A 27,935-nucleotide genomic window follows, 5' to 3' on the forward strand; every position below is an offset into this window, starting at 1 on the left:
ACTATGCATACAAATACACAATTACACTCAGCCCTCCACTCATCTCCTCAAAACCCCTTTAAGACCTGCCTTCCATGGGAAATGCACTGTGTTGACAAAGGAGAAACACCAGGCTTTCTGGAATTTTGACTAATGCTGATGAGGAACTGGGGAAACAGGCAGGAGGTCATGATTGAAGACCACATTTAAGGGAGAAGAGTAAAATATTCCATCAGATGTTATGTGTAATAAAAGAAACAGGAGAGAGACAGGTGGCGGAAGAGAAAGTGCATGACCCTGTAAATCGAAGAATATAGACTCCAAAACCCAGAGACAAGCGGACTGTAGCAACCAAAGTAAGGTTCTGGGGCTAGGGAGCTAACTCAGCCATTAAGACCACAGTGTTGTTGCCAAAGACCAAGACTGGAGTTGATTCCCAGTGCTAGGCAGCAAGCAACCTCTCAAAATTCCAGCTCCAGGGTGCCCGATGCCCTCTTCTAACCTCCATGAACACTGCATTCATCTGCACAAACCCTCACCCAGATGCACACAGATAAACAATTACAATTTAAAATAGAACTGTTTTAAGATAATGAATTATTTGAAAGTAGGGTACCCAGGGTACAGAACTTATGGGCACTTTAGGCTTTGGGCACCATCCTTTGGGTACTTGCCTGACTGGAAGGCTGAGCATTTCCTTCAATTCGTACCTTATGCCCATCATTCTAGTCAAAGTGACTCAAAGTGAAAGAAAAGAAAGAACAACAGAGACATTAAAATAACATGAATAAAGACCGGTATAGTCCACACCTGAAATCCCAGAACTAGGAAGCTTGAGGTGGGGGCATTACCAGCTTCAGACCATCACGGCCTATGTAGCAAGTTGCAGGCTAGCCTGAGTTATGCAGCAAGACATGTCTCTAAAAACAAGTCAGAAGCTGGAGAAATGATTCGCTAGGTAAAGTCTCTGAAACTCAAGCACGAGGGCCTTAGTTTGAATCCTCAGAGCTTAGATAAGAAGTGGCAAATAAAAGGTACCCCTATAAAATGCTGTGGCAGTGCATGCCTATAATCTCATCACTTGGGGAGCCCTGGGCCTTGTCAGTCAGCCTATCAAGCTGAATAGGAAAGCTGCATGTTAGTGAGAGACCATTTCCCAAAAAATAAGGTGGACAGCAACTGGGGAAGGTGCCTGACATCAACTGGTAGCCTCCACACAAATGCACATAGAAACATACACACCTCTCTCTCTCTCTCTCTCTCTCTCTCTCTCTCTCTCTCTCTCTCTCTCACACACACACACACACACACACACACACACACACACATACACAAACTGAAACCAAATAAATAAATAATAATCAGAAAAAGAAGAACCTTAATAACAGTTTACCCAGGTTTTATTCACGTTGAGGAATGGGGAACATGCCAACATACTGGAGCTCCTATTGTTGAACTAATTTTGGAGATGTATGGAGGAGGAGATCTTTTTTAGCATTAAAAGATATAAAAACAAATGTTATCCTTTCAAGTGAAGCTAATTAGTTGAATGTCTAAAGATTAGCAGAAGCCTGGTGAGCGTTATCGTAAGATATCCTTTTGAATCATCGTAATAAAGGCGATTGTAATGAATTTGCTAAATGCAGTGTGTGGTCCTGAATTGGATCCTAGAACAGAAAATAAAAACTAATGGAAAAATACGTAAAATTCAAAACCGGTATCTGGTTTCACTCCTAATACCCTCCCAGCATCGATTTCTTAGTTTGGTTGCATATGAAGTTAAGACTGGGAACGAGTAAAGGAGGATCCATGGGAAATTTGTCCTATTTTTGGAATTTGTCTGTGGAGAGAAAATCATTCCCAATGGATTAAAAAAAAACAGACATGGATCTCATGTTAGAAGAATGTCTGAACCACAAACATTTATTTTAACAAAATGCCTGTTACTGAGCACCCAGCTCTTCTGTATTCAACAAGAAAAGTACACAGATGACACCGGCAGTAACAGACGAGCTTCGCTACTGATGGGGAAGGCTGACCTGGCAACACCAAGAGCTCACTCAGCACCTCCAAGACTAGAAAAGAAGTTCGTGGCAATGATTGGGGGAAAGACAGAGAAACACTAAGTTCTTAAACGAATAAAGGAAATCACCAGGGACACAGTTATCGGAACAATGCCAACCTTTGACAGCAGAGCATGCAAGCTGAAGAGAGGGTAAAGGGTTAAAAGCTATTTTGAAAAGCCGGCTCTAGGCAAATCAGCAGGGCCTGATGATATTCTTCTAAGAGTGCTTAAGGAATTGGCAGGTGTTATTACATAGCTGCTAGTGATAATTTTTGAGAACTCAAGAGGATAAAGAAAGTCCCTGAAGACTGAAAAAAAGGGTAAATGAAGTGCTCATCTTTTTAAAAAGGAAGAAAGGACAATCCTGGTAATTATAGACCTGTCAGATTCACTTCAGTATCAGGGAAAATATAGAACTTAACATCAATCAATTAGCATCAACTTCAAAAGCACAAAGTATTGGGTGGTAACCAACGTGACTTTTCAAAAAAAGAATCATGCCAGGCCAATTAATTTCCTTCTGTGATCAAGTGGCCTTATAGGCAAGGAAGGAGCAACAGCTATAATCTTTTGGACCACGGTGGAGCTGAAAGGTTGACTAAATATGTGAGCAGTTCCTTTGGGCAGCCAGAGATCTCCAGCTTTTCATGTGGCTGATACAAGGGCATAAATCTAGCTGAGAAATCTGGTAGACCAGATGGCCTCAAGCATCGCATTCAATGCTGGACAGTTACCCGAAGAGCTAGTGTTACTTCTCTAAGAGTACTTCAAATTCACTTGGTTTTGTTCCAGATCCCAAATTAAAAGTCGAGGAAGAATATAATATCTGTAGCTTCACTAAGAGGAAACTTCTAGAAGACCAGGACTAGGGGACATGGTTCCATGGGTAAAGTAGAAGCACAGGACCTGAATTCACATCTCAGCACCCATGTTACAGACGGGTGTGGTGGCTCACATCTATGAGCCTACCCCCAGGGCCAGGAGGAGATGGCAGATTCCTAGAACTCAGAGCTAGCTTTGTCAAAGCAACAAGCTCCAATTCCAATAAGAGACCCCATTTCAAAACAATTAACTGAGGAAGATGCCTGATGTCAACCTCTGGCCCCATACGTATGTACAGCCACCTGTGTGTACACAAACACATGTGCACACACCTATAATAGAAAGTGTAGTGGTGAGTCTCTGAATCTGTCCTTTCACAACGTGTAAGTAAAATATGGATTTAGCCTATCGTGTATTATTTCACATTTATCAAGAGTTAAGAAAAATACACTTTTAAATATATACGGACAAATAAGTTGAAATTTACTAGGTCTGAACTCATTTTTAGACATTTTCTCATAGTCTTTAAAATTTGCTTTCTCCAAACCTATAGATATCTCTTAAATTACAAATGTCTAAAATTCCCATCCCATAAAATCCTAGCCTCTCTGTGGATTTAAGCAGCTCTTGGACCTTCCCAATCAGGTACATTAGTAAGGTGCTATGTTTACTGTGAATGGCAAGAGTTCAAATCACCCCCATTATCTGTTACCTGAAATAAAGTAAAATCCAGAAAAATCCCACGTGACCTGTGAGGAAGCGAAGTGACTCAGAGCTCATTAGGATTTCTGCCGGAGTGTAGACCTCCTCACACAGTAGTCAGGAAAAGACACTCTACACTCACAGGAAGCTTCAAAGTCAATGAGCAATTCTGAATTCTCCTGGCATCCCCAGGTACAGGGAGGAAAAGTCTGAGAGACAATTTCGCCTCTCTCAAAGAATGTTTTTCTCATTCTTTTGGACATTGAAGAGCAAAGTGGAGACATAAAAAAAAGGAGGTGCAGTGAATGAATATGCATTAGGAGATGGCAGCTGGTTTTCAGTTGGGGCATCCAGCAGTGGACAAGCAGATCCAAATCTGTTACATATTAGATCCAAGGTCCTAACCCTCGGCAATTGGTCTGCCTTCAAAAAACACCAAGAGGGAGAAAAAAATAAATTGAGCAAAAATAACAGGGAACTTGGGGGTATTTTCTTCAGTGAAGCAAGTCCCTCAAAATCAACCCTAACCCAAAATGTTCACACCTCTTTTTAACTTAGTCCACAGTAAGTATTTAACTGCAAGAATTTTTCCCCACGTAGCTTCCAATAGTTCCTCTATCCATATAGACAAGAGGATTTGGGCTCTTGGAGATTTCCCTGTACATAGACTTGTGTCCTGTGCTCGAGAGTACATGCACAGAGAGAGACAGAGACAGAGACAGAGACAGAGACAGAGACAGAGAAACAGACAGAGACAGAGGACAGACAGAGACAGAGACAGACAGAGACAGAGACAAACAAACAGAGACAGTCTCACACACGCTTGTGCATGCACATGCAGGCCCAACCACCTCTTCTCTCCAAGCCTCATTTACAGAAGAGCTGTGAGAAGGACAGCATTCTTAGCTTGGGAAGACTGAGAGCACCTAACAGTATTTCTTACAGACATAGACATCTATCGCTACATGCTGTAAAGCCTTCCTTTATACAAATGAGAAACAGGCTGAGAAAGAAAAGCAACTACCTTCACAATAGCCACAAATAATATGAAATATCTTGGGGTAACCCTAACCAAACAAGTGAAAGATCTGTATGACAATAACTTCAAGTCTCTCAAGAAAGAAATCAAAGAAGATCTCAGAAAATGGAGAGATCTCCCATGCTTATGGATTGGCAAATTAAAATAGTAAAAATGGCCATCCTACCAAAGGCAATCTACAGATTCAGTGCAATCACCATCAAAATCCCTACACAATTCTCCAAAGATATGGAAAGAGCAATTCTCAAATTCATCTGAAAGGTTAAAAAAACAGAATAGCAAAAACAATTCTTAACAATGAAAGAACTTCTGGGGGAATTACCATCCCTGACCTCAAGCTCTACTACAGAGCAATAGAGATAAAAAAAAAACCTACATGGAATTGGTACAGAGACAGACAGACGGATCAATGGAATAGAATTGAAAACCCAGAAAACCACACACTTATGAACACTTGATCTTTGACAAAGAAGCCAAAAATATACAATGGAAAAAAGAAAGCATCTTCAGTAAATGGTGCTGGTCTAATTGGCAGTCTGTATGTAGAAAAACGAAAATAGATCCATATTTGTCACCTTGCACAAAGCTCAAGTCCAAGTTGATCAAGGACCTCAATATAAAATCAGATACATTCAATTTAATAGAAGAAAAAGTTGGAAAGACCCTTAAACTCATTAGCACAGGGGGAAATTTCCTAAATAGAACTCCAATGTCTCACACTCTAAGATCAAGAATTGATAAATGGGACCTCATGAAACTGGAAAGGTTCTGTAAGGCAAAGGACATGGTCAATAAGACAAATTGCCAACCTATAGATTGGGAAAAAACTTCACGAATACCACATCCAATAGAGGGTTAATATCCAAAATATACAAAGAACTCAAGAAACTAACCACCAGAAAACCAAACAACCCAATCAAAAAACAGGGTATAGAACTAAACCAAGAATTCGAAACAGAGGAATCTTGAATGACTGAGAAGCACCTAAAGAAATGTTCAAAGTCCTTAGTGATCATAGAAATGCAATCAAAACAACCCTGAGATTCCACTTTACACCTGTCAGAATGACTGAGATAAAAACCTCAGGTGACAGCACAAGTTGGTGAGGATGTGGAGAGAAATGCTGGTGGGATTACAAACTGGTACGACCACTCTGGAAATCAATTTTGAGGTTCCTCAGAAGATTGGAGAGAGATCTACCTGAAGATCCAGCAATACTACTCTTGGGAATATACCCAAAAGATGCCCCACCATGCCACAGGGGCACATACTCCACTATGTTCATAGCAGCTTTATCTGTGACAGCCAGAAACTGGAAACAGCCCAGAGAACACAACAGAACAGACAACACACAACAGAAGAATGGATACAGAAATTGTGGTTCATTTACACAATGGAGTACCACTCAGCTATTAAGAACGAGGATATCCTGGGTTTTGCAGGCAAATGGATGAAACTAGAAAATATCATCCTGAGTGAGGTGACTCAGACCCAAAAGGACATGCATGGTAAGTACTCACTAATAGGTGGATATTAGCCAAAGAAAAAGTACAGAATACCCAAGATAAAGTCCACAGAACTCAAAAAGTTAAACAAGCTGAAGGGCCCAAGTTGAGGACACCTCAGTCCCACTTGGGAGGGAGAAGAAAGCAACCACAAAGGAGAAGGGAGGGAGAGACCTGGGAGGGAAAGGAGATGGGTTGTGGGGCAAGAGGGGAACAACTTTCATCTTTGTTTGGCGAGACATCTCACCGCCTTCCCTGCAGCTGCATTCAAGAGGTTCTTGGTCCACGTGTTCACCCTGTCTCTGCTGAATATTTCTGTCGCCGGTGACCATGGTGGGCCATTTCTTGTTCATCTTCTCAACTCTGAGGCCTGTGAATGAGATAGGCTTCACGCAGTCAGCATCTGTCTTTCTGTTTCTGAGCTGGGCTGTACCTCCACCTGGACTCTGCTACACCACCCATCCAACTTAAGCTTTCTTTCCTTAGGGTCTCAGCTAAGTTTCACTAAAACTCCATCTCTCCAGTGACCCCCAGCTAACCCATTAAAATCACTCTTGGATGGCCACAATTCTTCCACAGTCTAACATCTAACCCAGCAGTGAATTCTGGTGGCTGTTTTCAAAATATATCGAGAATCTATCAACTTCTCCTAACTTCCATTATTCCACCCTTGTCCCATACCACACACTCTCCCTCATCGCCTGGATCCCTCCAAAAGCCTCTGTGCTCTCTCTGCTCTTTGCTTTCTTACAGTTGACTTTCAGTAGAACATGCCATGTGTCCTTTGTAAACACTACAAAAGACGGTGTAATTCCCTTCACAGTACTTTCCAGTGAACTGTCACCTCTTGAAAGAACCTGGGGACTTCGTAATGGCCTCCTTACCCTACAGGACCTGGTGTCCTATTTCTCACCTCCTCTCACACTGCTTCCCTGCCTTTATGGTCTCTGCTTGGAAACATGCACAGTGGCTGGAGTTTACCCAGGGATATCAGATCCCACCAGGCAGATTTGCACCTTGTCTATAGATTTGTCTATTATCTGTCTCTGGAACGGCTATTGTTCTCATTCTCCTGCCTCCTTCCCATGTGAACTCAACCCCCCTTCTCTATAACCTTTTCCATAACAACTTCTACTCTGAAACAACAACCAACTCTACTCTACTTGTCTCATCTCCATCTGCTTTGCTCTGCTGTGTGCTACTTCTGCCCACGAAGCACACTACTATTCTCTAGTTTCTCTTGTGTATCTGTCTCTCTCGTGCCCACAGACACTCATGTGTGTGCGTGTGTGTGTGTGCGTGTAAAATGCACATATGCATATATCCATATACATGTAGAGGCAACATGAGGTGCCTTCCACTGTCCTTTATCTCTTGAGACAGGGTCTTCCCTGAATCCAGAGTTCACTGGTTGGGTAACCTGACTACCCCACCTGCCCCACTCTCTCCCCGTAACCAGTGCTATCTCTACAGACCCCGGTGACAGCGCCCGGTTTTTACCTGGCTTCCAGAAAGAGATCTGACCTGATTTATGATGATACAGCAGGCACTTTCCTAGCTGAGTCATCTCCACAGACCACTCTCATAATTCTATAAATATAGCCCAACTATCAAGTTGCATGATTATCAATGGCAGGATTTTTATCCTTTATAAATTATTAAAGTTTAATAAAACTATAGAAATGTTCATTTTTAAGCCCTTGAGTAGAGTCCAAGAGACTGAAAAACGGTATAGCAATTGTCATTGCTCTTGGTTCTGGGAGGAACCTGAAGGTGACACCCTATTGTAGAACACATCACGTGATACATGGGAGATGCAAATGAGTGTTGTCACCTTTTTTCCCTCCTCCAAGTCAGTCTTTCTCCCTACGAAGTCCCAGACAAGCCTGGAAACCATGACAGACCAAGCCGTGGCTTGGAATGACACCACAGAGCTGCAGCCCAGTGCTCTGTGACCCTAGCCTTGGGCCAGAACTGAATTTGGACCAACTAGGGCTGTCCTGATCTGCATGACAGACATGACTAGAAGCTCATGCACAGTGGTTCATGTTAAGCTCCCATAAACCAACCAATATGACCATCCTCCTCCACATGGCACCAGCTACACATAAAAGAACTCATCTGAGCATAGGAAGACAACCCGTCACTGCCCTAGGCTAGCGTGTATAGCATAGTCTGCTTCGCCCGTCAGCCCTTGTCCAGTGTTCTCAATAAGCAAATGATTTTCAAGGTCCTAGTGCTGCCCATACCACATACTTTGAACACAGGCCTGGGAGGAATTGAAGTAGAACTGACCCGGGAGCCTTCTAAAGACTGACTAGCATAGTAATGGAGGTGCTCTGTGAGCTGCCAAGGAGAAAAACAATCAAAAGTCTTGGGAAGCTGGAAAACCTATAAACCACAACAAGATAGGCAAGATAGGTGCAATAGGGGCAGCTTCGCCTTGTGAGGAACCAACCACTGCCTGATTTAACTGAAGGCTCACTCAAGAATTTCTCACTGAAGAAATTTCATACCTGATTCTGAAGACCTAGACAACTACCTAGATGTCATAAACCCCAGAGCCTACCCCTGACATTTTCTAAACCAATATAATTTCTAACTGTATTCTAAAATGTATCCTTATATCCAACAGATCAGTAGCTCTCACCCCTCATCAGAGAACCTGCTTTTTTGCAGCAGATAGGAACAATTACAGAGATCTAAAACTTGGGCAAAAAGTAGAGAACAAATGACCCTAGTGTTGGACCAGGGCTGAATTTGAATGGAAAAGGACCATCCTAATTTGCATGACAGAGACCGCAGACTGCTCAACTCCAAGTGACAGATATCTACACTTCCACCCCAAAGCCTAAGGCTTAGAAAGAATCATGGAAGGTCAGATGAGTAGATTGTAAGAGGCAGAAGATCAGGATGAGACCGGGAAGCTGCATCTGAGTCCTCTACCATATGGATGCTTAAGTGGCAGCACCAGTTTACATAACAACATGAATGAGGGAAACCTCACAAGACTCTCCCCTAAATGAAGAGCTACAAGCAATCAAGGGCTGCTGAGAAAAAGAATTAGTTGTCTCCATAGACAAGACCCTGTACAGATTCAATTCCAACTCAGCCCTACAGTCAGCACTAAATGGGCCCAATAGGCCAGATGGATGGATAGGTAGGTAGGTAGATAGGTAGGTAGGTAGGTAGGAAGGTAGATAGATAGATAGATAGATAGATAGATAGATAGATAGATAGATAGATAGATAGATAGATAGAGATAGATAGACAGATAGACAGATGATTGATAAATGATAGATTAATAGTTGATAGAGTTCATAATTAAAGAGTAAGAGATCATGAATTTCAAAGGGAGAAGAGAGACATGGGAGGAGTTGGAGGGGAAGATGGGAAGACAAGGGATGGAAATTAGGAAAATTCGGTATTCATATATGAAAAGAGTAAAAAGGGGGAAAAAAGAAAATATTCCAAAACCTGTTTGAATGCTGTTTTCTTACATGTATTCTGTTAGTGTGATCAAGGCCATTGGCTCAAGTTCTAGAGAGTCAACAAAATTTCTAAGGCCAGCCTTTTGTCCCTTTTATCCAAAGGCATAGCCAGAAATCTCTAATTTATGCCCTGTAGAAACAGACATAGTCATTATTCTGTGGGAATTTATAATGCAAGAAGAATATTAGACCCACAGAAATAACTACAGGCAAAAATTAAGAAACACTACATCAAGGAGTTGCCAGGACACACTCACACACACACTCACATACACACACACACACACACACACACACAGACACACACACTCATACACACACTCACACATCATTTACCAGGTCACATCTTTCTTCCGGAGAGACAGTAGGTGCCCAGATGTAAGCACTGTGTCTGCCTTCCACAGTCCAGAAGCCCCAGAACCCAGCAATTTCAGTGTCCTGTTAACTGGGTACTTGTAATAACTAAATTCAGCTCAAGAACCATTGACTAAAAATTCACTTCCTCCCAGTCCAGTTCGCCATCTTTCTATGTATAAGTAATATGTATACACAGCATAAACCATACCTCTAGATCATTTATATGCATGATACTTTTCTTCTGGATTGGGGCACAGCACAGTAAGGTGGCTCAGAGAGTAAAGAACTTGCCACCACTCTTGATGGCCTGAGTTGGATCTCCAGGATTCAGAGGGTAGGTGGAGAAAACCAATTCCAAAAGTTGCCCTCTGACCTCTACATGTAGACCACAGTAGGCACATACCCTCCCCCCAACTCACCCAAATAAAAAAATGTAATTTTCAAAAATTTAAAGAACGGTCTTTAATTCTTCAGATTCCTTCTTGCAGAGTAGGACTAGGAAGTGACAGATTCCCTGGGAATGTAGTGAACTGTTTAGAAATTTCTCTGTGGATGAAAACATGAAAGCCAAAGGGCGGCTCTCTATGCTCTCTATGGTCTTCTAACCCTCTTCTGTATATCCTGTCTGTGTTACAGAACAAGAAGCAAGCTCAGACATTAGTATTCACAGATAACCAGGTGGAATTCAAGTCCAATAAGCAGTATCACCTCAGACAACTTCAGCAACTGAAGAAGAAGCTGCTGACCCTGCAGCAGGAGCTGGAGATCCGCACCCAGGAGCTGCAGGCTTCCTACCGCTCCCTCCTGCAGTACCAGTCCATCCTGGAGAAGCAGACTTCTGACCTTCTTGTTCTTCACCATCACTGCAAACTCAAGGAAGATGAGGTATCCTGAGGTTAACCTTCGATGTGTCCCAGGTTGCCCTTGTTCCTCCAGCACTCGGGCGCTGCCTACCATACGGCAAGCCCTGCCTTTCAAAGGGAGGTTAGCAAAGGGAAAGGAAGTGGACTGGCATGAGTAGGTTGAGGAAAACAGTGTTAGTGTGTATGGGATGTGGGGTATAGGCTTTGAGTACACACATGTGTGGCATGAGAGGCCATCCATTCCATATTGTTATGGATATTAAAATAGAAGAGACTCCAGGTCTCTCAGAGAAAAAAAATAAACAAAAGGCCCATTAAATCAAGTATTTTTAGGAAAGTCAGCTGCACAGATGATAGGACGCCCAGCCCCTGGTCCAGCACTGGCTCTAAGTGGTTACTGAGCGCCATTCTGTTTCTTCAGGCTACAGTTTTAGAGCCTTAGAGACAGTCCTTTCTGGACATCCACTTAGATTGATGCTCCAGGGCAAAGGACAGCCTGCCTATGAAGTCCCAAGTAAATCCCAAAGACCCACAGAACCAAGATGGGTTTAGCAGGAAGGACACAGAGAGCCTTAGCACTGTGGTTCTACCTAATACGGCAGGCAGGACTCATGGGCGTGCCTTCCCCTTACACTTGCTTCTTTCAGGCTTCACATAAACTCCAAGGAGTAATTTAGACAGTGCTTTTGCTGAAAGACTAACTCCAGGGACTTTAAAGGGAACCTTGGAGGGAGTATAGGGAAGTCTTTAAAGGGCATAGTGTAGCCTAGAAAGAGTTTGCTGGAAATAGCTGGGATGGGAAGGAAGAAAGGTGATCCCACAAAATGCCCTTTGGGGAAGTCTGTGAGCTTCGACTGTGGTTTAACAAAGCTCTTAGGTGTTCAAGACCGGCTGTTCTCTATTCCCCAAGCCAGAGTCCAGCTTGGATAAAGGAACCCCCAAGTTAGCTGGGATGCTGCTTAGCAACAAGGACCAGAAAGAGCTATTAGCGATAGTCAGAGATGGGTGACCCGTTGGTTATGAAAACAGCACATATCACCACAAACCTAAAGCCTATGTTTTAGCTCTATCACCACGTCCATCCAAGACTTCCATTCCCTCAGTCATCCAAGGTGGCTGCCAGAGCTCTAGCAATCACATCCTTATTCCAAATAACCCAAGTGAAAGGGAAGATGGGAAGAAAGTACACACCTACCATATAAGGACACTTGCCAAAAGTTACACACACACCCACACACACTCCACATGACTAAAGCAAGTTCTTTTTTTTTTTTTTTCAGAGCTGGGGACCGAACCCAGGGCCTTGCGCTTGCTAAGCAAGCGCTCTACCACTGAGCTAAATCCCCAACCCCCTAAAGCAAGTTCTTTGAAGCCAAGAAATGTCATGTTTAAGGAGACAAATCACTGCCCCCAATCTAAAATAGATGCTCAGCCACCAAGAAGGATAGGCTAGGCACACTGGTCACTCCCAGACCTCAATCTGAGAGAGCACTGCGAAATTCATTCTAAACATCCTGCCAAGCTCTCTCGATGCCATTAACACAGAGGCATCGCACCCCTGTCCAAAGCTGGGTTCGGCCAACAGCAGACCCTAAGACGAGCATATGAGTAAAGTCATGTTCTAAATGTGGGAAGTGATTCGAGGAAGCATGAGGTGTGGTCAAGAAGGGCAAATCCCAAATGGAGTGGATTACTGGCTCTAGGCCAAGGGGAGTTCAAGCCCTGGGGGTTGGGGGGGGTCTCTGGATGATATTGTGGAATTGTCCTCAGAGTGAACTTCCCAATCAAATCCACTACTGCTATTCGCTCCTGGGGGCAGTCACTCACTAACATGTCTTCTCTAGCTTTCCCCCTCTGGTTGGAAGAGCAAACAGCCAAACGTTCTTGTGGCTGGAATGGGCTGTGTGCAAAGAAATAGTGAATGCTCAAAGTTCGCTGTCTACAGACCAATGTCAACAGACACCAACAGAGCTGGTCCTAAATACACACCACATGCATATAGATGCATGTGTATGTGCATGCGTGCTCATGGACATGTTTAAAAATAGTGCTGTAGAAATGTGAGTGGGACTCCTCCTGTTATAACACATGAATATCTAACACCCCTCCCCTTTTGCCCTAAGAGATACCTTAAACTAAATGATCCTTTCCTGAGAGGAATCGCAGATGGGAAGCAGTTGGTTTCGCCAGCTTAATTAGTGGGCCGATTTCTGTCAGAGTTGGACAGTTTGAAGCAACATGAAGCCTTCCATGGTGGTACTCTTGATTCTTTGAACGCATATAACTTGACATGCAATTTAGCACACTCAACCACATACAATCACTTGCTAATTTAAAATCCAGTCCCCTCAGCACCATGAGAGAGGTGAGACTGCGTCTCCTCTACGTACCTCGCCCAGTGTGAGGCTCGTGAGTGTCCCAGAGATTCCTGTCAGTGGATGACAGAGCAGAAGAATCATTTGCAAAAGAATCGCACAACTCTCAGAGGAACTTCAGATCGTGGCCCCTCTCTGTCTCTTGGGAATTTGCTGACATGAAACTGTGTCCGTGTGGGACTCCGTGCTTTCCAAATGAGATCCCTAGAGAGTGCCCAGGACAGAAAGGACATGGGCATTCCAAGGCTTTCCAATAAAGGGAATGGCTCGAACCCATTCCAGTTCATCATCCAGTGTTTATTCAGCCCCTAAAAAAAATGTCAGAGAACTTTTCTCTCATCACAGTCTTCATTCTCTTTAATCCTAATAGAAGTCATTAGGGTTCTCCAGATACCAAATAGGACATCCTGTTTAGTACTTCATTCAGCCTGACACTGAGCTGGGGCCCATGTAAATGCTGTCCATGTAGGCTTCTAGTTCAGACTTATGGGCTCTCGCAGTCCTATCTTCCCCTCCATGTCGGCTGTTTGCGTGGCCTCAGTGTGCCTCCCCTCCTACATTACCAGGTCATTCTCTACGAGGAGGAGATGGGAAGTCACAGTAAGAACACCGGGGAGAAGCTCCATCTGGCCCAAGAGCAGCTTGCCTTGGCAGGGGACAAGATCGTCTCCCTAGAACGGAGCCTAAACCTCTACAGGGACAAGTACCAGACTTCCCTGAGCAACATCGAGCTGCTGGAGTGCCAAGTGAAGATGCTGGAGGAGGAACTTAGCGGACTCATTTGTCAGGTAGGACCTAAGTAAGCCACATCCCTTAGCCAGGAGCGCTAACAGGCGGACACTTCTCCAGTGGCTCCCTCTACAGGTCCTAGCCTCTTCTACCCAAGGCTTGAACTTCCTACCAAAGGAGTTCCTCCTGCCACTCAATTTTGTAGCATTCAGGTTTGTTTGTTTGTTTGTTTGTTTTATCAATTTACAGTTTTTACATCTCCTTTAAGATTACCTAACCAGGTGTTTGGGGCTGGGAGGAGTGGGGACAGCACTCAGTTGATAGAGTTCTTGCCCAGCATCCATGAAACCCTGGGTTCAATCCCTAGTACATACAGAGAGTTCAAGGCCCCTTCGTAAAACCCATTCCATCTCAGAAACAGGGGTGGGTGGATGAGAGAGAGAGAGAGAGAGAGAGAGAGAGAGAGAGAGAGAGAGAGAGTCATGATTGCTATATCAAAGGATGTGCTGACCTTGAGCAATTGGCCATGTAAACCAAAATGGTTCTGCCATTTACTACTTTTACCCGAAGTAATTAAAAGAGCCTTGATATATTTTTTTAATCCTTCTAAGTCATGTGAAACGGAAGGAAGGGGCAAGGAACTTTTCACTCAACACAATCTTCATTCTCTTTAATCCTAATAGAAGTCAGTCTCCAGGAAAAGGCCTGGGTAGATTTGCATCCAAGTGTTCGTAGACAGAGATCTTGGCATTAGCCAACAGGAGAGGGAAGAGCAAAGCTAGGTTACACAAAGAGCAAAGACGTCGTGCAGTCTCCCAAAGGCCTCGGCCTACTCCGAAGAGAGCCAGGGAGCTGCAGGAACTCTCAGAGCTGAAGCTGAGGAAAAGGTCACCTTGCCACCTGCATGTTACCAACTACTGAGTGTGGGCCGCCCCTCTGAGACTTGGGCAAAGCAGCTTTCTTCAAGACCCAGGAAAGGCCCTTACATGGCCTGCAGCTAACAGCCACCCTCATAACAGCTAGACAAGGATTGCTAGGAAGCTTTTCACTACCGAAGGGATCTGGCTTCCGGGGAATGAGTAGTTTTACTCCTTTTGTATTGACTTATGGGAGCACCTTAATATCTATAATAAAAATTCTTTGCTGTGTCGCAAGTTTCCCTCACCACCCATAACATTTCACTTGGCTTTATTAATGACATTTTTACCATGTGTGAGCTTTAAACATCTGTGGAGTCAAACCCCCACATCCCTATAGAAACCAGGTTTTACATCTTGCTTTGGAAGGCCTCCCTGACACCCAAGATCATAAAAGGATTTTTTTATTAAGTTTTCATATTTATGTCTTTAGTTTTTAGTCCATATGTGCATAGGAAATGAGATGTAGCTTTAATTTTACACTTATGTACGTGACTCTCCTGGGGTCCCCAAAACCATTCACTGAACATCCCAACCCTTCCCCGCCAATTCAAGCATCCACTTGCAGGAGCCATACTGAGGTACACAAGGTTCTCAAGACTTTCGCACTCATTAGCTTTCCTTCTGCTGGTGGCAGAGCTCCTCAGGGACTGTGACTGACGGCCTGTTGACAGTACCTTGTAGCCCCTCCTCCTTCACTATGTACTTCAAACTTTCCTCAAGCATTCCTAGATGTCCTGATGAAATTCACACCTATGTTGTCTGTTGCTCACATTTTATTATATATTACTCTAGGAGGTTAGTGAGCCCTGAGGAGCATGGTGTGTTATAATTTTTCTTCATTTGTTTCCACTAAAGGTTTGCACTTTTCCTTTACAGGCCTGGTTTTATCACTAGGAGGTTTGCTTGCTGGTTGAGGTTTTTCTGTTTATTTGGTTTTGGTTTTTGGTTTTGGTTTTTGGGTGGTTTTTCTTTTTTGTTTTTGGGGGGTTTGTGTTATTTGTTTGTGGGATTTGGGGGTGGTTTGTTTGTTTGTTTGTTTACTTCGAGATAGGGTCTCACTATGCAGTCTTGGCTAGTCTGGAACTTTCTATAACAGGATGGTCTTGAACTCACAGAGATCTTCCTGCCTCTGCCTAAGTGCTGACTGAAAAAGCTACCATGTCCAGCCTGAAGAGGAACGTCTACACACTTAAGACGTGTAAGGGCTGAACTGTGGGCCAGCAGTTAAGAACACTAACAGGAACTGCTCTTACAGAGGACCCAGATTCAATTCCCACCACCTGCAACTGTCCGTAACTCCATTTCCGGGGATCTGATGCCCTCCTCTGTCCTCACCAGGAACTGCACACAAAGGCTCACAGATACACGTGCAAGCTAAACAAACACGCACACATACTTTAAAAAGAAACCGGCATGATCACTGGTGTACAGAAGAATTTATCTCGTACCAGACACTTGACTGAGCTTACTGACTAGATGTGCAACTAAACATTATGGATTTTTTTTAACTTCACTTTTATCTTCAAATTTTACTCAAGCCGGGTGTGGTGGCACACTCCTTTAATCTAGCCCTCTGGAGGTAGAGGCAGATGTATCGTGTCTGCGAGTTGGAAAGCCAGCCTGGTCTACATAGTGAGTTTGGGAACAGCCAGGGATATGTGGTGAGACCATCTCAAAAACAGAGAGAAGGGAGGCGGGGCTGACCAGCTTTCCTATCATCTCACTGGACTGAGCTGCCCTCCAGGGCGTCTTTGGTCCTAGTTCTCACCACTAAACACGAACCCATTCTCCTGCTAATAAGCTTTCTCGAGTTTGTCACCGCCAGACATGGGGGCACATGCTTGCAATCCCAACACTTGGGAGACTGAGGTAGGGGGATCATAAATTCAAGGCCAGCCAAGGATGCAAAGGAAATTCAAAGTCAGCTTTGGCTATACTGTCCTTTAACGAAATAGATAATATGTCCTCATATCAACACATTTCCATGTAGAATAACCCCATTTGGGGAGCTACTTGATTGGGATGTCAGTTTTAAAACATCTTTTATTAAATTTAAAGAAGCAAGATTAGTTTGACAGTTTAAATTCCTATCTATCAATATGACTATCTGTCCACCTTTATTTTTTTACTGGAATTAAACCCAGGGTCTTGCACATAGTAGGCAAGAGTTCCCCACCTGAGCTACAACCCCGGCCCCTTGTGCTCTCATCTCTGACACAGATGACCCCAGATGAGTGGGGAACTTTCTGCATTTCTCTAGGGCTTTGGAACAGTTCACGTCTCAAAGGAAACGGCTGTCCCTCTAAGGTGACAAACAACTCCAGTGTGTGTTCTTCCTTGGGCCTATCTAGGTCTCTCTCTACCCAACCCGCATTCCCAGACTTTCCTTTTTCCTATAAATAATGTCTTCTTAATTCTTTCAAAAATGGTTGTACTCACAACCAAGCAAGCTTTTTCAATATTTTCTGGTCTGTCCAAAGATTGATTGGACAGAATCTCGAACGCTAGTCAGCCAAATGTACAAACTGATGAAACCATCTTCCCCGGGGTCTCTGAACGCCTCACGGCACTGTTTTGTGTGACTCCAGGACCAAAGCCCAGCAGGTGATGTCTTTCTCTATCTTGTGTTTCAGAGGTGATAGGTCATCTCTTTTCCCTGGCCTGGGGGCAGGGAAGGGGACAGAGCAAACTAAAGACGTTTTCTTTTAGTCTTTATCACACCTCTCAAGCTTAATGGACGACTCAATTTCCGTTTTTTATCCTATGGTATGGAGATGATATCAGAACCTGTAGGTATTTTCTTGCTGTGTCTTCAGTTTCCTATTATGGTTCCAACCCTTCGCCTCCTGTATGCTAAATTATTTACATGCGCATCATGTGTGATCAATTCTGGGTTACTGGCTGACCTTTCTCCAGCATGCTCAGAGGCAGCGTTCACGCCCAGTGAACACGAACTATTTCTAACTTTGCCCGAAATTAGAGTGCTTTGGGAGTTAGGGAGACAAATTTAATGGAGACTGGATCTGCCATCCAGGCTAGAATTCTGAGCTATTTTAGCTATGTGCCTCGGTTTCCCCGTCACTACCACGGGCTGATGACAAGATGGATCGTGAACGTCATGCATGAGTTCAGCTGTCTATTAGAAAGTTTTTAGACACAGTGGAGCTGAGGAGGTGGCTCAGTCAAGAAAGCACCCGCCTTGCAAACACAAGGACCTGAGTTCAATCCCCCAGATCCCACGTGAAAAGGCTGAGTGTGGTGGTGGTGCTTGCAGTCCCAGCTTGGGAAATCAGAGACAGGAAGACCCCTACGGCTCGCTGACCAGTCGCTCTAGCCAATGAGACCCTGTCTCAAGGCAGGTGGGAAGCATTGCTAAAGGTGACCCCTGAAGTTTTCCTCTGGCTATCACACACACACACACACACACACACACACACACACACACACACACACCCTGGTGAACAGTCCTATTGATGAGAGTGTCCAGTGTTCTAGCCTCCTCGAAGGACAGTTATATAATATCTATTTTGGTTTGGGCCGTAGACCACATTTCTAGGAGTTTAATCTACACATTTGCTCAAAGATACTCAAAGGTCAATGTGCAAAAGCATTTGGTTCAGCTTGGTTTTAGAAAAGAACTACAAACAGCCTGTGTGCTCATCAACAAGAAGCTGACTAAATGCATTTTAAAACGAGACAGCACAGAGCAGAAGCACGTGCACCATACACCTCTAAGACATCCACTGTTACGTCTTAGGAATCCAACGCCGCCCATTATCCTATAGATTTGTTTATAATGTCAGTGCAGGGGTAAAAGATCTAGAAGGATGTGCACTTTTTGTCCTCTCTGAAAACTGGAGAGGGTGCAGGGCTAGAGCGAAGAGTCGAAGAGAAATGCACACTTGCCTGCAAGGTCACCGTGTAAAGAGAAGACAGACACAACGTTATATTCAATTTGAAAGTAATTTTATGAATAAGATAGACTTGGAGGACATGGCTCAGTAAAGTACTTAACCTGTAAGCATGATGACCCAGGTTTGATTCCCAGGAGCCACGTGAAAAAGTCAACCTTGAAAGAATTCTTATAATCCAGGAGCAAGGAGAGAGAGAGAGACAGGAGAACCCCTGGGGCTTGCTGGCCAGTCAGTCCAGCCGAACCATTGAGTTGCAGGTTCAGGAGGAAATTCTGTCTCAGAAAATAAACCAGGGAATGATTGAGGAAGACACCCAGTGGTGACATCTAGCCTCCACTCACATGAGCATACACATGCACAGAAAGAGAGAGAGACAGAGAGAGAGAGAGACAGAGAGAGAAACAGAGAGAGAGACAGAGAGAGACAGACAGAAAGACAGAGAGACAGAGAGACAGAGAGAGAGACAGAGAGAGACAGAGAAAGACAGAGAGAGACAGAGAGACAGAGAGAGAGACATAGAGACAGAGCGACAGAGAGAGAGAGACAGAGAGAGAGAATGAATACAACAGATCTACAAATAACAGTATGGAAAAATATCCTCAACAAATTGTCACTTGAGCACATCATTAAAACAGTGTACAGAAACACTCATTTGTAAAAGAAAACTATCCAGATATGCACACAGATATGCCTGGAACATAGAGTCCCAGCTACCAAAAACATTGGTAACACAAGGTGTCATGGGGGGGGGGGGCAGTGGTGGGAACCTGAGTCACAAAACACACAGATGCATGCCTTTGAGGACTGTTGGGTACTTTCATGTTGAGTCTACACTGGCTGCTATTTTTTCTAACCAAAATTCTGCTGACCAAAGGTGAACATACACTTTTAGGACACGAGTCTACTTGTAATCGTAACTTCTATTCTCCTGTAGTAATTGTCTCTGAGGCTTACTACCTTGGTCTGCTAATCTAGGCCGAGGCCCAGAAGCTTCTAACCTCCATACAATCTAATCTAGGCCTACAATGTTTTCAGCCTCTGAGGCTTGCTGCTGAATAAGCTCACTCTTCCTAGTTCTGTCTGAACTCTGGTTGGCTGGTTCAACTCAGCTGCTCTGGCTTAAACTCCTCTCCAAGCTGACTGATTCAATCTGGCTTCTTTCTCTTGGCCTCTCCTGAATTGCTCTGCTTGGCCTGATACTAACCTTGGAAATCTGTTCTAATCTTCTAGCTCCTTCTTACTCCGTCTCATTCTGTCTTCTCTCTGTTTAGCTTGTTCTTGCTTTGTGACCTGTCTCTGTATAACTGTCCTTGTTCCTTGTGCCTCATTCCTTTCTCTCCCTCTCTGCACTACCCTCAAGTAGCTTCCCTTTTCCCTCTCTTCTCGGAGAGTTGTGGCAAATCTTTCTCTGATTCATCACTTTGTCTGCCTCTCAATTAGACTTCACTTTCGAAAACAGAAGCTTCATTGGGATTAATGCTGTGCCCTAAGGGCCTGTCTGTATTCCATCTAGAGGGATTCAAGGTGCAAGCTAAGGTGGAGCGACATTAGAAACAGGGGTTGTTTGTTTGTTTGTTTGTTTCAGTAAATAGCACAATCTTTGGGTTCACAGTATGATCAAATACCCTGCAACATCTAGTGAGACTCTGAAGTCGACTGGAAAATTCCAAACAAAGCCAATTCACTATTTTTAAACGTCCTAGGACCCTGAGAACAAAGGTGACCACTCGAAGGTTCGCATCTACACTTCTCCATGCATGATTCAAGAACATCAGGAGACCCTGAAGCGACTGTCTGAAGTTTGGCAAAAGGTTTCTGAACAGGACGACCTAATCCAGGAGCTTCGGAACAAACTGGCCTGCAGTAATTCTTTGGTACAAGCCTCACTTTGGAGCACTGCCCTACCAGACTCCCCACAGAGCCATGAGAAAGTCTTTACCCAAGACTCCTGAAATGTTTGACCCTGCCTCTTGATCATATTCTTTTGTGGCATATGTCCTCTCCGTAAACACAAATTTCATGTTCCTTCATTTTCCTTGAAGTACTTCCACCCACTCCTCAAGAAACTTTCTTAGTGATCAAACACTCTTGACCACTGGTAAATTAGCCACGTTTCCCAAAGCCCCCCCTAAGCCTGTTCCCTAAAGCAAACTTCATAGAAGTCCAGAAAGGATCCAAAACGAGGCCGCTGACAGAAGTGAAGCAAACCACTCTGTCTGACACAGACAGCCCAATGGAAGTCTAAGAGTGTAATTCCCTCTCTGTCCCAAGACTGCAGGAAGGGCACTGTGAACTGTACAATCATACCACAAGTCTATGCTGCAGAGAGAGCCCGCTACGTGTTACTGATCGTTCCCCCTGACTGACCTGCGATCTCTTGCAGGTTCTGGAACGTGAGGAGGCTTTGATAAAATTACGAGCAGACTTTGCTTCCTACACGGCCACCCACAGGCATCCCCCTACCTCCTCAGAAGACTGTGAAGACATCACAAAGGTGAGGTTCTCTGTGGGATTAGACTGAGGGAGATTGCTCTGGGTTTCTCCGGTTGGTTTTTATTATTATTATTATTTGGATAGTATTTGTAAGTGTTCTGTGTTTATATAATCTTGTCCAGCCCTGCCAAAATGATACTGTGGATACCGTACTCCAGCCCCAAAGACTGTGGCAGCGTTAGGTAGACTGTAGAACTCACCCACCTTCTAATCCACTTCTAACGTTACAACCTAGCAAGGTAGTACTCCTGTTGGCTTGACAGATTCAGACTCTACAAACTTATAGAATCTGCCCAGAGATGAAAATAGGGGGAAAGTTATCAATACAAACCCGTTCATCTTTTTTTTATTTCTTATTCTGTAACTTCAAAGCAGTATCAAAAGTTGCCCTAAAGAAATGACTCAACACCTAAGAGCTCTCAGGTTGCAAACGATCCAAGTTCAGTTCCCAGCACCTATATCAGACGGCTCATAAACTCCAGGAACTCAGCTATAGGAATGTAATCTCCACGGGCACTGGCACTCTCATGCACTAACCCACAAACAAACTCGAATGTGTGCACGTAAAATAGTTTCAGAAGAGCTGTCACATGTTGATTCTAAATAATAAACAAGAAGTTAAGCCACATGGACAAACCGCAAGTTTTGATGAACCCGTAGTCATGAGCTCCGGAGGTGAGCTCTTAAGTCCTCCACGCCTAAACACGACGTCTATGACAAAACCAGCTTGAATAATATTGAGGAGAGTTCATGCAAGCGTGCCTGGGTCTGGATGGAGAAGGAGTATGCATAGAAGGGGCTAAGAAAGGAAACAACACACGAGTTCTCTAAGGGGTCCTCTAGTGGTTAGGCAGACTCTTCAAGACTTTGCAGTGTCAGGTGACTGCGGCATGGATACTGAGCTTTGAGGATACGCATCTCATCCCGACTTCTCAGTCAGGATAGGGAACCATTGACCAAAGTGCAGAGACCACCGAGGTTCAGCCTGGTGAACCAGTGCATTTTCTTAGGGTTACTTACCAGAATATGGGTGAGGGGTGACTCACAGAAGCAGAAATGTTTCAAAGACAGCTGGTCACCAAAGCCTAACCCAGCACGGGTGACAGCTCTCAAAAGCTGGGAACCTGGAGCACACTACACAGCCTGCAGGCTGCTCAGCTGGATGGAGAAGGACCTTTCCAGGGGATTCAGTTGACCTATACAAGATATCTTGGCTGACTTCTGCTTCTTCTAGGTCTGGCCTCAAGGTCTTTGCAGGTTGCCTTGTCTAAGAGTGACCCTCGGCAGCCTCTCTTTGACTTTCTCTGGCAGGGAAGGGGCCTGGTGAATCTGGTCAGTTTCAGGGACTCCATCCAGAAGCTATTTTGAGTTGTTTGTTCTATTTTAAGAAGTTTCCCTGCGGGATGAAATGTTTCAATCTCAGAGGGAAAAGCTACATAACATCATCTCATCAATAGCTGCTTTGAAAGAATGTCAGCTGCTCTGACACAGAGAATGAATAACTATGTATTACTTTTCTCGTTACTCGGACCAAATACTTGGCCAGGCACACCTTGAGGGGAGAAAGATTTGTTTTGGCTCACACTTTGAGGATGCAGTCATGTATCCTCAGGACAGTAAGTCATGGTGGCAGGAGCAGAGGGTGACTGGTCACAGTTTATCCACAGTCAGGAAGCAGAGAGAGGATGAATGTCGGTCCTCAGCTCTCTTTCTCCAACGTTCCCCCGGGTCTGCCATCTTGACTGAACCTTTCTGAAAACACTCTCACAGACATACCCAGAGGTTTGTAAAATCTTGTCAAGCTGACATAAAAACTAACCCTAACAACCTTCCTCCCACCATTTCGTATTTCCTACCCAAAACTCCACCCACCTCCCCCACCCAGATGTGCTGTCTGCACATCAGCTTCTCCCAGAAACCTCCCCTTCCCACAGTTGGCATGGGCTGCTGTAAGTCTTTGAACCCCCACAGTAGCCACACTGGGTGATTTTCTCCAGGGCACCTCTATCTTGATGCTGCTACAATTTCCTCAGCACCCTGGGTACCAAGCCGTCCATTTCTGGCCTCAGCCCCATGCCCTGCCTCCTCAGCACTGGGAAGGCAATGCCTTCTTAGAATGAAAGGAAATATTTGAAGAAACTCTGCACCCAGCACAGTGGGATGGACCAGAGCTCTTCATCATTCCCACGATTCCTCCACTGTTCCCATGGTGACCCCTTCAGCCTCCCCTTGGGCCTCCACCTAGTTCCTTGTCCACGGCCCATCAGTCCCTGTGTCAAAGCTCTCCCATAGGTATTCCACCATGCCTTCGCCCACCCTTTTCCAGGAAGTCCCTGCATGGAGATCCCCTTCCCAATGAGGTCAACCCACCATCCTACTTACAAAGGCAGCGCACGCCCTTCCCACATCTTGTGCACACACACTACTGTGTTCGCTTTGCTCTGTGTGTGGTATCTCCCATAGCCCTCACTGGCCAGCTCAGTAGGTCATTGTTACCATTACTGTCTCTCACTGCTAAAGACCAGCTTCCTCAGGCAAGGGTCTGTGTTCTATGCCCCACTCTCCCTGGTTCCTAGGATGGTTCCTAGCTGGAAACTCCATTAGATATTATTGCCAGGATAGCATTCTGTGTGAGCATGCTAAGTCTTCCGTTCCCTCTTAAAATGAGTTTTAAATGTCTATCAGATTGAGATATCATTGACGAAACACTTTGGTTGTTAGTATTTTCACAAGATTAGGCAACAGTTATTACCGTCTGGGTCTAGAATATTTTTGTCACCCCTGAGGAACTGCAAACACTCACTGGCCTCTTGATACTCTCTTCTCTGCTGTCTGTCCCTGGGTGGTTGGACTATGGACATGTTGCCTTTAAGAAAGCCACCTTCCAAGGGTTAAAGATATAGTTGAGTCAAAAGTGCTTGCTATGCGAGCAAGGGTGCTTGACTTTGACCCCAAGCACTCGTATGAAAAACTGAAAACGGAGTTGTATGTCCGATCTCAGAGCTGAGGAAGCAGAGACAGATCCTGGGAACCAGTCTAGCCAAGTGGGTGAGATTCAGTGAGAGAGACCCTGTCTCAAAAATTGATTGATATTGATTGATTGATTGATTGATTGATTGATAAGGTAGAGAATGATTGAGGAAGACACCAAAAAATCAACCTCTGGCTTGCGCACGTGCACACACACACACACACACACACACATACACACACAAACACATGCCTGCACATACACGCACACACTAAAGACTAGAAAACATGGAAGGAAGGAAGGAAGGAAGGAAGGAAGGAAGGAAGGAAGGAAAGGAGGGAGGGAGGGAGGGAGGGAGGGAGGGAGGGGGAGGGAGGGAGGCGCTTGGCTCCTTGTCCTCCCATTCCGCTCTGTTTCCTTCCAACACTTAGATCCTAAAGTACCTGCAAGAACAGAAAGACAGCCAGTGCCTGCATGTGGAGGAGTACCAGAACCTCGTGAAGGACCTGCGCTTGGAGCTGGAAGCCGTGTCAGAGCAGAAGAAAAAGATCATGAAGGGTAAAACGGGACTGTGAGCCGAAGCTGGGGCCAGAGGGCACCTGGCCTCGGGTGGGTAAGCAGCGCTGTCTCGCCTCACTAGACATGATGAAGCTGGAGCTAGACCTCCACGGGCTGCGGGAAGAGACGTCATGTGTCATCGAGAAGAAGGACAAGGAGACTGTCTTCCTGCAGTACCGGCTGCAAGATCTGCAGCAACAGTACACAGAGTCACAGAAGCTGTCCCTAAAGAAGGACAAGGTGAGTTAGCCTGCTGCGGGTCCTGATTGGTGCAGCCACGGGGGCCAAGTGTGAAGCCGGTCTTGGCCAGGAGCGGCTTTGTGTGGCTACTAGAGAGACCAAGGACTCTCCCAGCCAGGCGTCACTCACAGAACTTCTTTGGCATTTCTAATAACAAGTGAAAACTGGGTGTCAAGCTGGGCACGGTGGTGTGTATGCCTGCAATCCCAGCATTTGGGAGGCTGGGGCAGGGAGATTACAAGTTCAAAGCCAGCCTAGGCTTCATAATGAGCCTCTGTGTCAAAAGCAAACCACATTGTGTGCACGCACACACACACACACACACACACACACACACACAAATTCGCAGTTATCTTTTGCCTGCATAAATCAGAGCATATGAGACGTTAGTGGAGCCATGCTGCAGCCTATGAGGTCTATCGCCACTGTTATAAACCTGTCCCTGGAAAAGCAGAGAACCAGTTGCCAAGAACGGGAAGATTTTAAAACCAGTACAAGCCTTGATGGTCAGCACAGTTCAAACCCTGTACTTTCCTCAGCACCATAAAAAATAATACAATTGATTGTTTTTCATCATTAAAACCTCCCTCTTGTGTTAAAATATGGCTGAAACCCAGCAGTCAAGACAGAAGCATCCAGAGCGTTAAAAAAAAAAAAAAAAAAGGCGCCCATAGATATGTTCATTTAGCACTCCTGACTGCCTATGATATGCTAAACACAGTTGTGCCACTGACACACACACACACACACACACACACACACACACACCAGTGGGTAACAAAATTAACATGTTAATCCTGAAAGAGCTGCAGAGGAGATTGGCAAGTTTCTGAAACAGCTTGGTGCCTGCTTTACCGGGTTGTAATGGAGGGCTTCTCAGATGAGGTGACCCTGGGCAGAGATTGGAAGGCAGGGACAGACCTACCAGGTCAAACCGATGGTGTAATGACTAATATGTGAGAGACAGAGCTGAAGGCAGGGGTCTTAAGGAAGAACACTCCAGACGGAGAGCACACAGCAAGCCCAGAGACCCTCCAGCCCAGGAGGCGAGCTGAGACTGAGACAGGTGGGGGTTCCCAGATGCCAGGCCAGACGGTAGCCTAACCAGAACCAGACCATGAGCCTCCTGGGACATGGCTGTAAAGACTTGGGCCTTTTTCTAAGTAAGGACGGAGCCAGCAGAGGGATTTGAACACAGGTAGCTCTGGCTGGCACTCCGAAAGTTCCCATCTGGCTATTTCAGTTAAAAATAACCTGAGGGGACCCAAAATGGTAGCAAGGAGCTCATGTAGAAGCTTCTTGGAATATCCCAGCACGGCGTGCCAGTGGCGTGCACGAAGATGCCGTATAACTTGTATGGCTGATACTCAGGCCTCTCCCAGCACCCCTTCTTCTCTCACATCCTCAGTTGCTCCAAGACAAGGACGAGAGGCTGAATGAGCTGGAGAAGAAACTGACACAGGTGCAGTGTCTCTTTTTGGAGAAAGAAACGGAGCTGGAGAAGCTGCAGTCTACGACAAAAGAACTGGATGCAAACCTCCAGGAAGTGAGGCAGAGCACATCCAAAATAGACAACGAGGGCCTTCGGTCTGAGATCCAGAAGCTGAAGGAGAGTCTTGAGGAGGCCAGGGAGCAGCTGAGAGTGTCAGGTGAGACCCCAAGCTCACACTGCCCCACCACACTTCCAAACCTCTTTCCCCAAATGGCCACACTAGGGTCCTAGTCCACACCCCGACGACAACTTCATCTTGCAGCTCTCAGCAGTCCCTCAACTCTCCTGAACTCTCAGTTCTAAACCCCAGAACCCCTCTGAAGCCCCTGCTATAGCCTGTTGGTCCCATCATTCCCTCAGCCACCTTAGATGAATGAACGTCCCAGAGAGGACAGGGTTCTGCCCTTGCTTCCTGACATAGCATTTTAGCTCTGTCTTCTCCAAGACCTTCGCTACACACCTTGTCTCTTGCTTCCTTCCCTTCGTTTTCAATCCCACCCACCCCTTCCAGCTTCCAAACACACTCTGTTCTATAACATGTGCTCACCTCTCTGAGGAGACTGCTTTCTCCACTGCTTTCTCTTGCCTTGGGTACAGGGTTTCTTCGGGATTGATGACAGTGATTTGGGGTGGTTTTGATTTTGGTTTTGATTTTGGTTTTGGTTTTGGTTTTGGTTTGTGTTTGTTTTTCAAGACAGAGGGTTCTCTGTATAACAACCCTGGCTGTCTTTGAAGACCAGGCTGGCCTCAAACTCACAAAGATCTGCCTACCTCTGCCTCCTAAGTGCTGGGATGAAAGGTGTGCCATTACCACACCTGGTGCGGGGACAATGTTCTTGTCTTGATAGCTATACAACCTTGAGAGTTCATAAAACTCACTGCATCAGCCACTCTAAAGAGGTGCATTCAATGCTAGATGAGTTGGTTGTCGGTGTAAATAGAAGATTGGAGCCTTGCTCCTCTCTTCCTAGCTCTGTCCTGACAACATTAGCCACCTACACTCAGGCCTCCGCTTTGTAGAATTACCCCCTCCATCTGACACAGACCTAACACACACTATCTTGTCTCCATGCCCTGACCAGAGTCCTCCCTCCCAGCAGGCGCTGCCCCCACCCTCTCCCGTTCTGTATTCATTCTTTAAGGAGCTCCTTCCTCAGATTCTCTGCAGCTGTGATCAGCCTGCCTTGGACGGACAGCATCTCCTAAGCACCCCATCTTCCCCTCAGCTGTTCCAAACAGGAAAATAATCTCTCCTGTGCTTTTTTTTTTTTTTAATTTTCCTGACTCCTTTTTACAAAATGTATGATTCCTTCTTCAGTGACACCATCTTTCTTCCCAATATACCAGACCAGGACACCTCATGGAAAGAATGGGAGGATTGTGTTTAAGGAAGAGTAGGGTGAGAGAACACAGTCAACCA

General features: G+C 45.1%; 1 protein-coding gene and 2 long non-coding RNA genes across 18 annotated transcripts in view; 2 read left to right on the forward strand and 1 right to left on the reverse strand.

Moving 5' to 3' along the window:
- The window catches only part of Pmfbp1 (polyamine modulated factor 1 binding protein 1), a 49,844-nt gene that overhangs the window by 8,541 nt on the left and 13,368 nt on the right, over positions 1–27,935 (forward strand). For 14 of the 16 annotated variants that reach the window (XR_001842203.3, XR_361827.5, XM_008772468.4 and 11 more), the window contains 7 exons: positions 10,597–10,845; positions 13,765–13,986; positions 20,465–20,635; positions 21,145–21,255; positions 24,657–24,783; positions 24,866–25,023; positions 26,432–26,672. Coding sequence is in view for 14 of the 16 variants with exons in the window: in XM_008772468.4 (XP_008770690.3) it covers positions 10,597–10,845; positions 13,765–13,986; positions 20,465–20,635; positions 21,145–21,255; positions 24,657–24,783; positions 24,866–25,023; positions 26,432–26,672 (1,279 nt within the window). In the remaining 2 variants the exon portion in view is untranslated. The remainder of the gene's footprint in view (positions 1–10,596; positions 10,846–13,764; positions 13,987–20,464; positions 20,636–21,144; positions 21,256–24,656; positions 24,784–24,865; positions 25,024–26,431; positions 26,673–27,935) is intronic. The other 2 variants (XM_006255571.5, XM_063277749.1) reach the window with 1 other exon arrangement.
- On the reverse strand, positions 1,876–27,308 carry LOC134483362 (uncharacterized). Its single transcript, XR_010060225.1, has 2 exons — positions 27,063–27,308; positions 1,876–6,482 (listed from the first exon to the last, which is right to left on the reverse strand). It is a non-coding gene; the product is annotated as an uncharacterized LOC134483362 (long non-coding RNA).
- On the forward strand, positions 13,997–15,096 carry LOC134483363 (uncharacterized). Its single transcript, XR_010060226.1, has 2 exons — positions 13,997–14,139; positions 14,611–15,096. It is a non-coding gene; the product is annotated as an uncharacterized LOC134483363 (long non-coding RNA).

This window comes from Rattus norvegicus, chromosome 19 (genome assembly GCF_036323735.1).
Source record: "Rattus norvegicus strain BN/NHsdMcwi chromosome 19, GRCr8, whole genome shotgun sequence".
NCBI classification, from domain to species: Eukaryota; Metazoa; Chordata; class Mammalia; order Rodentia; family Muridae; genus Rattus; species Rattus norvegicus.